Source organism: Lemur catta, chromosome 15 (genome assembly GCF_020740605.2).
Source record: "Lemur catta isolate mLemCat1 chromosome 15, mLemCat1.pri, whole genome shotgun sequence".
Lineage (NCBI taxonomy): Eukaryota > Metazoa > Chordata > Mammalia > Primates > Lemuridae > Lemur > Lemur catta.
In genome coordinates, this window is record NC_059142.1 from 28,930,363 (window position 1) to 28,944,169 (window position 13,807).

The 13,807-nt window shown below is 50.2% G+C and overlaps 1 protein-coding gene across 4 annotated transcripts in view; it reads right to left on the reverse strand.

Moving 5' to 3' along the window:
• MSI2 (musashi RNA binding protein 2) overlaps window positions 1-13,807 on the reverse strand; it is a 379,812-nt gene that overhangs the window by 49,670 nt on the left and 316,335 nt on the right. For all 4 annotated transcript variants that reach the window (XM_045525690.1, XM_045525689.1, XM_045525691.1 and 1 more), the window contains exons 9-10: window positions 9,614-9,728; window positions 161-235 (exon numbers count right to left, since the gene is read on the reverse strand). In XM_045525690.1, the coding sequence (XP_045381646.1) occupies window positions 161-235; window positions 9,614-9,728 (190 nt within the window). The remainder of the gene's footprint in view (window positions 1-160; window positions 236-9,613; window positions 9,729-13,807) is intronic.

Genomic DNA, 13,807 nt, shown 5'->3' on the forward strand with positions numbered 1-13,807 from the left:
CCTGACCCCGGACCGCAGTGCATTTGAAATTTAGCACATGCAGGTCGTTTCTCAAATGGAGGCACGTATGAGCTGCGTTCTCTTTAGGGGCCCTCCCACCTCCCCACAATCGCAGCCCACCTCCCGTGTTTCCAAAGCCCCGGGAGACCGAGCCACTCACCTGGGAACTGATAGCCATAGCTAGGAGCAAATCCGGGGTAGCCTCGGCCATAGGTTGCCACAAAGTTGGGGTAGCCTTGAATACAGAGAGAGAGAGCAGAGTCCCATTAGTACAGCCGCCTCAGCTCTGGCGTAAAATCTCAGGGAGGGTGGCAATGAGTTATTTTCCTTCACAAAATGATTTGTCTCCCGTGAGGGTCTTTACCAGGGGCCCGGGTCACCTCTCTCCCGTGGCTGGGGGTGCTGCTGTCAGCTGCTGGTAATTTACCCGAATTTGGGCAGCCAGGCCCCCCAAAGCCCATGCACTTTCTTGAACCTGCAGAGTAAATGCCATGTATTAGCACCAGACACAGGGCCGGCGCCTGGCTCTGACATTTGGAGAGCTTACCCTGCATGCACTTTACCTTAAAGCTATTGACAGTAGGAGATTAAAGTCCTTGTAATACCTCCTCCCGAGGCAGTGGACAACAGGGCCGGCACCAGACGGAGCACGGGCTCCTGGGGGGGTCTCGGTTCAGTGGCCAAACTCAGGGCTGACCCGGAGCCTCCGGAAAACCACAGCCCAGGGGCAGTAGGTCCCTGAGGCCCCCGTCCTAGCATGGACACTCCACAGAGGTGCCCGTATCTTTGAGAGACCCTGGAGAATGGTTGAGGGGCTGGGTGTGTTAAGACGTCTACCACAAAGAAAAACTCTGCTACCAAGTCCTGGTGCTGGTGTGACCTTCTCCGATCTGTCACTAAAGCCCCAGTGAGGCCATCATGCCCACTCAAGCCACTTCTCTCTTTATTTGCCTGCCTCTTCATCCAGGCTGCAACGAGGGCCGACGTGGCCTTCCTGGACAGACATTTCACTGGCCACAGGAGATCCATGGCTCCCTCCTGGTCCTGCTCCACCAGGCTCACCTTGCCTCCCTCCCCTCCATGTATGGGTGACCTCAGTACACCTGCCATGGCCACCCTCCAGCCACCAACAGCTTGACTTGTGCTTTGACCTCAAGGTGAACGTCAGCTGCTGTTTTTTGGGTGTCCGGCACCTAAACACCCTCCCTGTGCGTGAGCCTTGGGGAAGGGCCCGGCTCCCACCATGGAAGTGGAAAAGGCCTCCTTCCTGCTCTTCCTGGGCGTGGCAGCTGGGAGGCAGAGGAGCAGGGGGTGGCACAGAATTTATTCTGACATCAGCAGCAGAATCCAGCATCTGACAGTGGCAACAGTGGCCCCTGACCCGGTCACTCCTGGGTTGTTCCCCTGGCTAGGGCTGGGGCTCTGATCACCCAGCTCCCCCAGTTCCTGCCTGTTCTCTGAGTCCTGCTCCACAGTCCAGCCTTCCCGTCAATTCTGTGCACTGCCCAAGCTCCTTCCTGTCATCTCCTTCGCTACCTCCAGCAACCAGAGTTGTTTCTGTCGTTTGCCACCAACATGCTGGTAGAAAATTATTTTGATGGATAGATTTGTGACAGTCTCTGGGCTCTCCAGTGAGGACGGCAGTGACCACTTTCCACGTGTGTCCCTGCACTTCTACACAACCCCTTCACACACATCCCTAAACACAGCTCTGGGCTCTCACCACCCACTCCCTAGTGGATGCTCGCATGCCACACCAGCCACTTTCTGACCCTGCAAGTGGGCCCCCCTCGCCTGCATGCTGGCTTGTCCTCCTGTGCCTATCCAGAGCTGTCACGCCTCAGAGGTCCAGGGATGGGGCCCACGGTCCCTCACCTCCCTGCAGATGTTGGTTTTGTACTTTCAGCCTGTGGTCAGTGGATCCACCATCAGATCCAGATCAGACGCTCGCTGGTCTAGAAGTTAGGAGACTTGGGTTCAAGTCCTGCCTCTGGTCCCAAACCAAGCCCGTGGGGGTTGCCATGGTCTGAATGTTTGTGTACCACCCAAATTCATATGTTGAAATCCTAACCCCCAAGATGGTGGTCTTAGGAGGTGGGGCCCTTGGGAGAGTGCCTTATAAAAGAGGCCCCGGAGAGACGCTCCCCCCTTCCAACATGTGAGGACACAATGGGAAGGTGCCATCTATGAAGAAGTGGGCCCTCGCCGGAGATGGAATCTTCTAGTGCCTTGATCTGGACTTCCCAGCCTCCAGAACTGTGAGAAATACACGTTTGTTGTTGATGCCCCGCCTGTGGTATTTTGTTATACCATCCTGACCTAACTGAGATAAGGGTCTTCCCTCTCCTCCTGGAGCCTGAGTCTCACCACCTGCAGAAAGTCTTGCAGGTCCTGCGCAGCACTGCCGGGCCCAAACGCCCGGGGAGTCCAGCTGCGGCTCCTCCTCCTGCTTCAGCCAGAGCCTTGCCGAATCTGCAGTCACGGCTCACTCGCCGGCCCATGCAACTCTCCCTCCACGGGGTCCTGCCCTCCCCTGAGTGACTCGTTCCTCCCTGAGTGTCTGTTCCCAGCACTCGGTGTCTCACTGGCAGGAGGCTGCCAGGCAGACGTGACCCAGGGGCTTTGCAGTGACCACTGACTGAGGAGCAGGAGCCCAGTGGGGTGCAGGGCTCACACACCCCTGGGGAAAGAGGAAAAAGGACCCAGAGGCCTTAAAGGGACACACGCACACACTGGCTCCTTCCTTGGTATTTATTTCATGGCTGGGCAGCTCAATTCTCCTCCAAATTAATCACCTGCTATCAAATCAGATCTTTCAGCACTAGATTTCTTGTACCATTATTGCAACAATATTGATAAACGGATTATACACAAACAGCCAAATCACTGCTGCCTCGGGCCCTTGCTGATGAAAAATGGCTCCTTTGCTTCTAACTTCAGAGCTGGGGGTCTTAAATATTTTAGCGTTAATCTGACAGTGAAAGAATAAGCCCGTGTGTCAGCTTCCCTCCGAGAAGGTGGGAGATGGGGGACCGGCCGGTCCCTCCCTGCACTCAGCCCACCAGTACGGGGCAGTCATATCTGCTTTCTTCCTGGCCTTCCCACAAGTCTTCACCAAGAAAGAAGAAAAGTATGCTCAAGTTCACCCCAACTTTGGGCGTCCCCCCCACTCTTCCTGGACACGTCAGTATCGCTGTCCCCTGAACAATGGAGATGAGAATTCAGCCTGTGCCAGAGCGGGCGATCTTATCTCTACCCCCCATTGCCGAACATCCTCTAGGTCAGGCAGATGAAATCATAAATTTATAATACAACATTACTTCAATTTTCCTCTTCATTTACTGCCGTGCAGCCCAGCTCTGCTCGAGCGGCTCCCAGCCCCGGCCACACGGGGGAAATTGGCTGGCTGCATATCAATAGCACATTACAGCAGGCCCACGCCGACGCTCCATCAAGCCACACTGCAGCGGGATGACCCAGCCACCACTTCCATTAGCAGCCGGGCCCCTCCTGCACTGGCCACTGCACAATTTATTTGCTCCAATACTCTGGACACCTGATCAATCCCGCAGTAATTATCTCTTGTCACTGAAGTAAAAAAAAAAAAAAAAACCCAAGCCTTCTGCCTGGATGGCCACCTCTCTTGCAGATCGGCTTTCCATTGTGGCAGCAAAATACAGGAATCAACAAGAGAATCTGGATTTGCCAGGGAGCTCATCGCGGTCCTATTTTAGGGAGGCTGGCAGGGTTCTCAAAATTGTGGTTCTAGGTCTTTGCTCCAACCCTAGAGATGTCTGCATCCTAGACGCATCCGTGACTCATCTTCTCCCAGGCTCTGTTACTCAGCTACTGAGAGTCATGGAAAACTGCTCCCACCAGGCCCCGGACTTGCAAGAGACAAGAGACAGGGGCTGTTTATCCAGGCCACTGCCGGAGTGTGACCTATCTGACGCACAGTGTGCAGAGCGTTGCCTGGGGCACCACCTCGGCTCCAGGAGGTCTGCAAACAGACCACACACCAAGTGCCAAGAGCCCTTCCCTTCCCAGGCAAGGAGGTGAAGGCCACGGCCCACAAAGATGCTCGGCTCCCAGAACCATCCTGCATTGCAGGGGCCCCTCCAGACCTGTGCTGTCCAAATTACATCACATTAATTTAAATTATATGCAGTGAAAACGTTGGCTCCTCAGTCACACCAGCCACCTCGCAAGGGCTTAGCAGCTAAGTGTGCCCATGTGGCTAGTGGCTCCCGTCCTGGCCGGCGCAGACGGGACCTTCCCTCCCTCATAGGAAGTTCCACCGGGCTGCGCTGCTCTAGAGAGACAATGAGGGGCTGAATTCTGAGTTTCCTCCGTCCACGAGGAAACAGCTGAACAAATGAACACCTCCTTGAGAATGACCTAAACAGGTATTTTTGGGAAAACCAAATCCCAGTCGAAATTACAAATGAGTGTAGATGTGTGGTTGTAAGTTCCAGCCAATCTCCTTTCTATTTGTCAGTGAATGCCAGCCGATTACAGCTTCCGAGCCCCTCTTCTAAGCCATCATTTCTTTTTTGCTTTCACTGCAGAGGAGCTTAACGTCGGGGAACACTCGGTCAGGATTTCGTGGGGGCTTCTCAGTAGGAGTGTAGGTAAGAATGCTTTTGGCTCAAGTGCTTTAGCCGGTCAACAGCGGCTCTCCATTTCCGGGCTTGCCTGGGGGAAGCTGCCCTTCCAGGCCCCAGTGATGCACGATTTCTCTAACACTGCTATCAACACGTTAAATAAATAGCACGTGCCCAACGAGGCCACGGGAGTTAAAGGCAGTGGGATTATGTGGCTGAGGCCAGAGAAGGCTAAGGGAAATCAAATATATCAACAATCAGCATGTGTTTGCTTTTATTAAGTCCACTTTCATTAAGAAGAACTAGAGAGATGCTATTGCATTGAGCTGGATAACTGTGAACACCCCTTTGCCGCTGCCAGGCCGTGGAACACAGTCCGAGGGGCTGCAAAAGACCATTTCTAAGGGTCTCAGTTGACTTTGGTTTTATCCTGCTCAAAGGTGGGAGATCTGGACTAAGGGCAACCCCCTCCCCTTCTCTCTTTCATTCTTTTTCTGGAATTCCCACTGGGCTGACTGTCCTATGATTCGGTCAAAGGCTGGGAAAAAGCTGAAACCAGTACAGGTGAAGGTTTTCCCCAAGGATGTCTGCAGCCCTATCAAGACAGATCAAGAAAGAATAACTGTGCAACTATATGCTCATCAGTCTCCCTTTGATGAGACCTCCCGAAGCATGGAGACGGTCTTAAAGGATGTTTAAAAATTCGTTCCACAGTGTCCAAGTCACTTGTCGGTTGTCTCAGATCCCTCCCTTGAACGTTAGCTCCCTGAAATCAGAGGCTTTGTTCTCTGCTGCATCTTTTGCGAACAGAACAGTGGCTGGCACGTAGCAGGTACTCAATAGTATTTGCTGAATGAATGAATGTTCGCATTTTAATGGTTTATAGTCTCACTTCTAAAAAAATCCCTAGAAGTGCCATCTATTTTTTCTGCTCTTCCGACAATAAAAGTTTAAATCACTGAAACCTCATCTCATTCCATTCATTCATGAATTTTTAAAAAATGTTTTTCTGCAGGAGCCAAGTTCATCAGCCAAATTGTTGCTGGTGGCGATGGCAGCGATTCCAGGCCCAGCATGCGGGCTCAGCGCCCCATGGAGATGGTGACCTGTGTGACCGGTGGGGGCGCGTCAGGCCATCCCACCAAAGGATCACTCTGCCCGATGCCACACTGCCACTTCAAAGGGAGGAAGCACGAAGAAAGAGAGAAACAGTCTTTGATGATGGAGTCAAGGGCTTTAGTCACAGCACAGCACATGGCAGTCTCCTCATCCGGAGCGTCCAGGGGCCCAGGGCGCCAGGCTGTGCCGGCGGGCGGAGCGGAGCGGAGGGCAGCCCAGGGAGTGTCCAGCGGGCCTTAGAGAAGGCTCGGCAGGAGACTCCGGCCCGGCGGGGGAGGCAGCAGGCCAAGCAGACAGTGAGACTGTGAGCTCATGCCTTGGATGCTGTGCCCGGTTCATCCTTCCGCCTGGACCTCAGGCAGAGCTGTTTACCGGCTGGGGGACACATTTCAGGACCCCTTAGGAGACCCAGCTTGGCGGGCATGTGGATGCCTCCCCGCCCCGTGGGATTCAGGAGGGCTGGGGGATGATTGGGCCTGGAGTCCAGCTCGTGGATCTATATCAGAAGGTGGCAACTCAAGAATAATCCAGTTGCAAGTCACATCTGTGGGTCTAGCCAGGCTCTCAGCCACGGGCAGTAAGGAACTCCAGGGGGCAGGGTGTTGGACGCCGACCGGGTGATAATTTGCCCAGGCTCCTAGTGACTTACTAATAATCGCTCCCAGTTTGAGTACATACTACTGCATCTTGTTGGTTTGATGACACACATCAGTGCCTCTGTGACCTGGGGTTGGGCTGGATAGGGCCGGTGGTGGCAGTGGTGGTGGTGGTGGTGGGGGGGAGGGTTGGGGCAGGTGCCTACTTTACTGTGGCTCGGGGAAGTCCTAACTAGAATGGGAGACACAGGGGAGGAGCCGGGGCAGGTGAGGAAGCCTCGGGCAGGCGTCACACAGCCATCCCTCTGTGAGCAGGCACTGCACGGAGCGGATGGAGCCTGGGCAAGCACAGGGACCTCGGCAGGTGCTCTCGGGAAGCGGCCGCTCGGGTCTGCCCACCACTCCCCTACTCACACACACCTGGCCAGGCCAGTCGGCCCTTGGGGTCTCACGGTAGGATTCTGGCATTTCAAGGCTGTTGCTTCCAAATGGAAAGCCCTTGGCTCACTCATCCTTCTCACCCCAACTGAAAGGCCACTTCCCTGACTCCTCACACTGGCTTCCAGTCCTCATCGTGTGCTCTCGAAGCACCCAGAGACTCTATTATGACGAATGAAGTATCTGTGCGATTAGCTGATACATGTTGGTCTCTCCCGATAGACTACGAGCTCCATGAGGGCAGGAATCATGTCTGCTTGTTAAACTCTGCATCCCAGGGCTAGCCCTGGGCTGGGTATGCAGTAGGTGCTCAAAGACCATTTGCTGACGAATGCCTCCTGCCCTCCTCCCTGCCTGGGCTCCCATTATGAAACCATGGGTGCCTTTCTGCTCAGGGGCCCAAGCCTTGGTGCCTGTGGAGATGTCGGCCTGAGCCCTTCCCAGAGTCAGGAACACTGAGCATGGGTGCAGCTTTGCTCTTTGTTGACTGACATGAGCTGAGCTGGCTCCACTGCACACCTCCGCTTCTCCTGGATGAAAACCAGTTCATTCTTCCTAGCACGCATGTATCAAGTTAGACTCAGAAAGGTGGGTACTTCCTGAAGACTTGGATCCTAGAAAGTCTCCCTTTTTATGCTCTAGAGCTCCACACTCATTTTAAATTCAAGACTCCAAAAGTCAGCAGGTGGTAATGGGTTCAACTCTTTTTCTTTTCTTTTCTTATTTTTTTCCTAGATGGGGTCTTGCTATGTTGCCCAGGCTGGAGTGCAGGGGCTATTCACAGGCGAGATCCCACTGCTGATCAGCACAGGAGTTTTGACCTGCTCTGTTTCCAACCTGGGCAGGCTCACCCCTCCTTAGGCAACCTGGTGGTCCCCCAGGCCTGGGAGGTCACCATATTGATGCTGAACTTAGTGCTGAGTAGCTGGGACTACAGGTGTGCGCCACTGTGCCTGGCTCAACTTTTTTCTTTAAGGCTTGATTTCAACATTTTAAAGCATTAATTTGGAGTTTCCTTGGGAAAACAATATAGGGTGTAAAGACCAAATGAAAAGTATTTTTTTTTTTTTGAGACAGAGTCTCGCTCTGTTGCCCGGGCTAGAGTGAGTGCCGTGGCATCAGCCTAGCTCACAGCAACCTCAAACTCCTGGGCTTAAGCGATCCTACTGCCTCAGCCTCCCGAGTAGCTGGGACTACAGGCATGCGCCACCATGCCCGGCTAATTTTTTGTAAGTATATATATTTTTTTAGTTGGCCAGATAATTTCTTTCTATTTTTAGTAGAGACGGGGTCTCACTCTTGCTCAGGCTGGTCTTGAACTCCTGACCTCGAGCGATCCACCCACCTCGGCCTCCCAGAGTGCTAGGATTACAGGCGTGAGCCACCGCGCCCGGCCCAAAAGTATTTTTTAAAGTAAGAGTTAAGCAATTGTCTTATAGTCGACCAGGAAATAATTCTTACTGATTTTTTTTAAATGAATTTTTAATAATAATTACACTCTTACAAATAGATATAGTTAGTTTAGGCTCTTTGACTTTTTCTGTCAACAAGTGCTTTCCTAAATACCATACTGTTTTAATTACTGTAGCTTTGTGTTACATTCCGATATTGGTCAAACTAGTCTTTTCTCATTTTTCTTTTTAAAAACATTTTCTTATTTATTCTCACATATGTCTTCTTCCAGGTAAGTTTTAGAATCATCTGGCCAACTTTTAAAGAATTACGATATGATTTTTCTTTGAAACTCTGTTAAACCCAAAAAATTAATTTGAGAAGAATTAACATCTTGGCCATTTTTAATATTCTCACGGCATCTCTCTCCATTTTATAAAGTTCCTCAAAATAGCTTTAGCTGCTCTTGTTATTTCTTCCGACAAGGAGCTACAATTCTTTGCAAGATCAAGAAAAGTTTTATAAATTTAAAACTATGCCAGGAATGATTTAAACAGCAGCAAATCTGAAAATGCAGAAAGGGCTTATCAAACAATATAGAAGAGGGGCTCTTAGCCAAACCAAATGAAAACCCATTAAAACTAGACAGCTCATGTGCCTGAATGGAATTTTACCATTAACTACCATTTATCCCATTTAATTAGTATTTTCCTGACACACAATAACTTGCACTCAAATACCGTTCTCTCGCCTTTAAATTTCTAATTATTGTTGCGACCCACATTATTACGCATCTCCACTGCTTTCTCCATCTTTCATGCCATTTAAGCGGTAAGATTTTCAATTATCTACGCGGGAAGGACAGAGATACCTTTAAGGAAAGGGGCATAATATGCAACTCAATTTCTCTAAAAGCCAGGAGAAATCATTTTTAGTCAGAACAAACACACTTTGTCTTTCATCATTTTTTTTTTTTTTTGGCAAATAAAGAGTAAAACAGGCTATTTAAAACATCCATTTAAATGCAAATTTTGATATCCCAAGAGAAAAATGTTAATCGTTTAAATAGACAGGATTATCACCCACCCTTACCACTTCCCCTCCTCTCTCAAGTTTTAGAAAACGTAGCCTCAGCCCACACAAGTTAAGCCGGCCAGGAGTTCTCAGGCCTTCAGAACTCCCGCTCAGCTGAGGCAGAGGGAGAGACTTTTCTTCCTTTTGAGGAAGGAGACAGAAAGGAGAGAAACTAGTATCAAGCATCCTAGGAGCCAGGCACAGGGCAAGATATTCATTGAATCACCATGATAGTCTTGGAAGGGAATTATCATCCCCATCTACAGATGAGGAAACTGAGGCCTGGACAAGTAAAGCAGTCTGCTCGAGTGGCAGGTGACCCCACTGGGAGGACAGGCTGCCACAGCCCTCCCAAGTCCATGGTGATCCCGCCGCCCGGTCCAGACTCACCCAGCATCCCCATGCCCAGCATGAACGCGTCCATGGTGTAAGGCAGTCCCCGGGCCCGGCCTCTCGTCCCAGGTGGGAACATGACTTCTTTCGGCTGAGCTTTCTTACATTCTACCTGTTAAACAGAAAGGCGAACAAATGAGATGCAAATGAATTCCACGTAAATGTCAAATGCAGAACCGATCCGGTTACGAGCTAAGTTATTTTTAGCCTTGCTCCTTACTCACTGTAAAAATAGCCGTGCCGAGTAAATGGCCTGCAAAATAAATATTTAAGAAAACACGCCACTTGTGCAAATCCTGCTTCGGAAAAACCTACAAGGATGAAATTGGGTTCTGGAGGGGCGGCAAGGACATAAGCTAAAGGTGTACACACACGGGCTGAAGTTCGGGCTGAAGCGTGTGCAAAAGGCGCAATAGTTAAGGAGGCAGACGACGGTTGCTGGATGTGTCTGGGAATAACAACAGCAGCAATAATAATAATCCCTCATGATTAGCCCTTCAAATGTTTACAGATTCCTCTGACGTTCCTTTAGGCTGGTGCTCTTCACATCAGCCCATCTGATTCTAACTCTCATTAAATAGGCCACTTAGCTCCATTTCACAGGTGAGAAAACTGAGCATCAGAAGGCTCGTGTTAACACGCTGAAAACCATCCCCAGCAGGTGCAGGCCTACAAGCCGGATCTTTTAAAATTTCTAGGTCAGCGATGCCGCCATTTCCACGAAACCTACGCCACCAAACTCCCGAGGGGAGTAACAAGATTAAACACTGATTCTGTTCATCTGGATTACTGCTTTCTCATTTTGCAGCTACATCTTCAAGTGGTTGCTAATCTTTCCTTTCCGTTCCCCTTCTGACTCTAAAATTTCTTAGTCCTATTCCACTTGCACACCCAGAGGTCACTTACTTAACAACCTTAACTACATGAAATGCAAATCTCGAGAAATAAGTAAAAAATGTAGTCTGCGGAAGCTCCTGTCCACTGTTTGAATGGAGAGCCTTGAGCTCGTGCTCAGTACTTACTTGCTTTTAGTTTACAGAGAAATTTAACAAGCATTTTGTTAGCTGGTCATCAGTCTCACTGCTGATGAAATTGGGATATTGTAGAGTAAGGCAGGGATGCTTATAGCAGCCAAAAGTAACAGCATGGCAGTCTGATAGTGACGGAAAAAAGACAAGAATCAGGTGTCTTATTTAAAAAGCAGTCTGGGCCATATGGTATAGGAGCAAAAACTCCACGTGGCACAACAGCTGCTGAGGGTATCACTGTAACATGGAAAATTACTATTGTTCACAGTGCCTGAGATATCAGGAAAGAGTTAACTTGTGTGCAGTATACATTATTCAAAAAGGGACCTACATGGGTTGCCCATTTTGGAGATACTCTCATTCCAAACACTTCAATCCAAAAATATTCTAGTGCTTAAGATTGGGGGGGGTTTGCTATAATTACTTAAAATATAACTCCTCTTTCTTCCAAGGCACCAGACGACAAGACAGGTATTATTTTTCCTCTTTCAAGAATAATAACCACAACTGCCTTAGCAAATGGACAAAATGGTCCAACATTCATGACTAATATGCTTCATACACAGAGTTTTCATAGATTAAATGGAAAATGAACATCCCCAAAAGAGAAATGAGTAGGAGACATGCACAGACAATTCACAAACAGCTAATAAAGCACCACACATCCCAAAAGTGAGATATATATTTTTTGCCTACCAGATTGGCAGTGATGAAAAGATTGTTTGATGTAAGGGTTCCTGAGGGTGTGGAAAAGGTGTGGAAATTGGCACATATTTTTTCTGGGGGGCAGTCTGACAATGTATCAAAAGCCATAAATGTACATAACCACCTAATAACCTTAACCTCTAGGAATTTACCCTACAGGGTATATGGATACGCTATTCACTACAAGCATTAATTATAGCTTTTTTTTTTTTAAAAAAAGATACATCCTCAATATTCAATAATGGAGATTTGGTTAAGCTGAGTTTGGTTTATCCACACTAGTTGAATGCTAGGCAGCTCTGGAAAAGCATGGTGATAATAATACACACTGGGATTGGAAAACCCCTCAGTCCCAGGCAAACCAGGGCGCTTGGTCAATTGTAAGAGGGAAAAAAAGCAAATTACAGTGACTGTGGAAAATAAACATAAACATAAATGTATATGTCATATACCGAAAAAAATACTAAAAACATATATCAGAGTTGTCTTAGATCAACTTTGTTTTTTAATTTCTATTGTGCATTTGCTATTGTTTATTTTCCAAGTTTTTTGCTAGAACAGGCAGGAGATTTTCATAAGACAAAGCAATAGATTGTCACGGATAGAAACTATTAGGATATTATCATTGCAAGTAGGAGGGAAAGGTGATTAAAAAGAAATAAATTCATCCAAATTGAGCCTTTTAGGTTTCTCTTATAAGCCCAGGGGTGACAACGGCCCCCGGGGACTCCAGAGAAGCAGGCTGAGAAAGCTCATTTGCATGAACCTGCCCTGAGCCCCGCGAAATGGGCGTGTCCCACACAGGCAGACAGATAATTACCTAACGCCAACACCAGGATGGGGAATAATACCGCTAACCAGCTCACTTCCTAATAGCCCTATCGGTGACAATCTATTGCATTGTCTTATGAAAACCTGCTGCCTGTTCCTAGGCAACCTGATCAACGAAAATTTCAGGTTTATACAATTTTCATTTAGGGAACATAAAGGTTAACTGACTGTAATGGGAGTATTTTAAACAAACCCACCTACTCTTCCTCTCACTGAACGGGGCTGGCAGCTCCGCGGGATTCTGCTCAGTCTTTGCTGGTGGCGTTTGGGGCAGCACTGACGGTGTGAGTTCTGCCACCCACCCACCGTGTCAACGCTGAGTGCTCCTGGAGGCCAGGGGCCATGGCATACGCACTCTCTGGGGGACCCCCGGCCTGTCCTGGGCATTTGAGCGACAGGGAAAGGCAGCAGTCGCAGCGGGGAGCCTGGCCTGGCCGGCACTTCGGGCCCCTCCAGAGACTCTCAGGACCAGGAGGCCTGCCCACCACCCCCACCGGGCTCCTGGAGACCCAGTCACTTAATTCAGTAACTCGGTGCAGAGGAACTACACGTGCCCGGCAAGTGCTAAGCTTTGGGGGATGCACAGATACACAAGGCAAGCGCCACCTCTGCGAGCTGGCACTCTAGTGACAAAGCACAGGCTCCCACTGCCTTGTCCTCCCAAGATTAACGCAAGTACTCACACATCAACCTGCCCCTCTCCTCACTTCTGGACTTGTCAGCCCCTGGAGCCTCTTGAGTTAGGACCACATTTGGGTCACCTACCCCTGCCTTCCCACCCTGGGCCCTGTGCAGGCCAGAGAGCTCAGCACGAACAACCAGGGTTACAGTCAGAACCAAACAGGGTCATGACCAGTCTACTGCTTCGGCTGCCATCTCGCACTCGGGTCATCTGGCCCCATGCTCCGTTCTAGATATCCACTGCCGTGCGACAAACCGCCCCCAAGTTAGTGGCTTTGAGCAACAATTTATCATTCTTCCTCAAGGTTCTGCGAGTTGCCTGGGCTCAGCTGGGCTCTTGCTTGTGGTCTCTCATGTTGTTGTGGTCAGGCGGTGGCTGGGGCTGGAGCCAGAGAAAGCCTTGACAGGGCTGGGAGTCCAGGAGGGCTCCTTCACTCCCACGCAGGCAGCCCGTGCTGGACAGGCTTGGACTTCCGGCAGCACAGCGGTGGGTTCCAAAGGGGGTGTCCCAAGCACGAGCATTCCACGAGACTCGGGCAGAAGCTGCAAGGCTTTTTCTAACCCAGCCTTGGGACTCCCGGTGTTACTTCCACCACACTCTGGAGACACCGGTCCAGCCGAGCTTCAGCACAGGAGGGGGTAGCCTAGATCACAGGGACAATCTTTGGAGACTAGTGACCACATGAGGTCCATGAAAGGCAGTGAGTAGACAGGGCAGGGGAGGCATTCTGTGCACCCTGGAGCCCCACTGGCTGGGTCCTTGGGGCAGGGCACAGAGCGCCCTTCCCACTGCTGCCCCGGAGAGGCCCGCCTGGCTCCTCTGTCAACAGAAACAAAACGGAGGTGGTTCTTACGGCGACTGAGCCTCTTGCTCCGGCTGTTTCAGCCCCAGCCCCTAAGACCCCTGTGTATGGTAAAGGCTCCCCACCACCCCCACCCAGGGGAA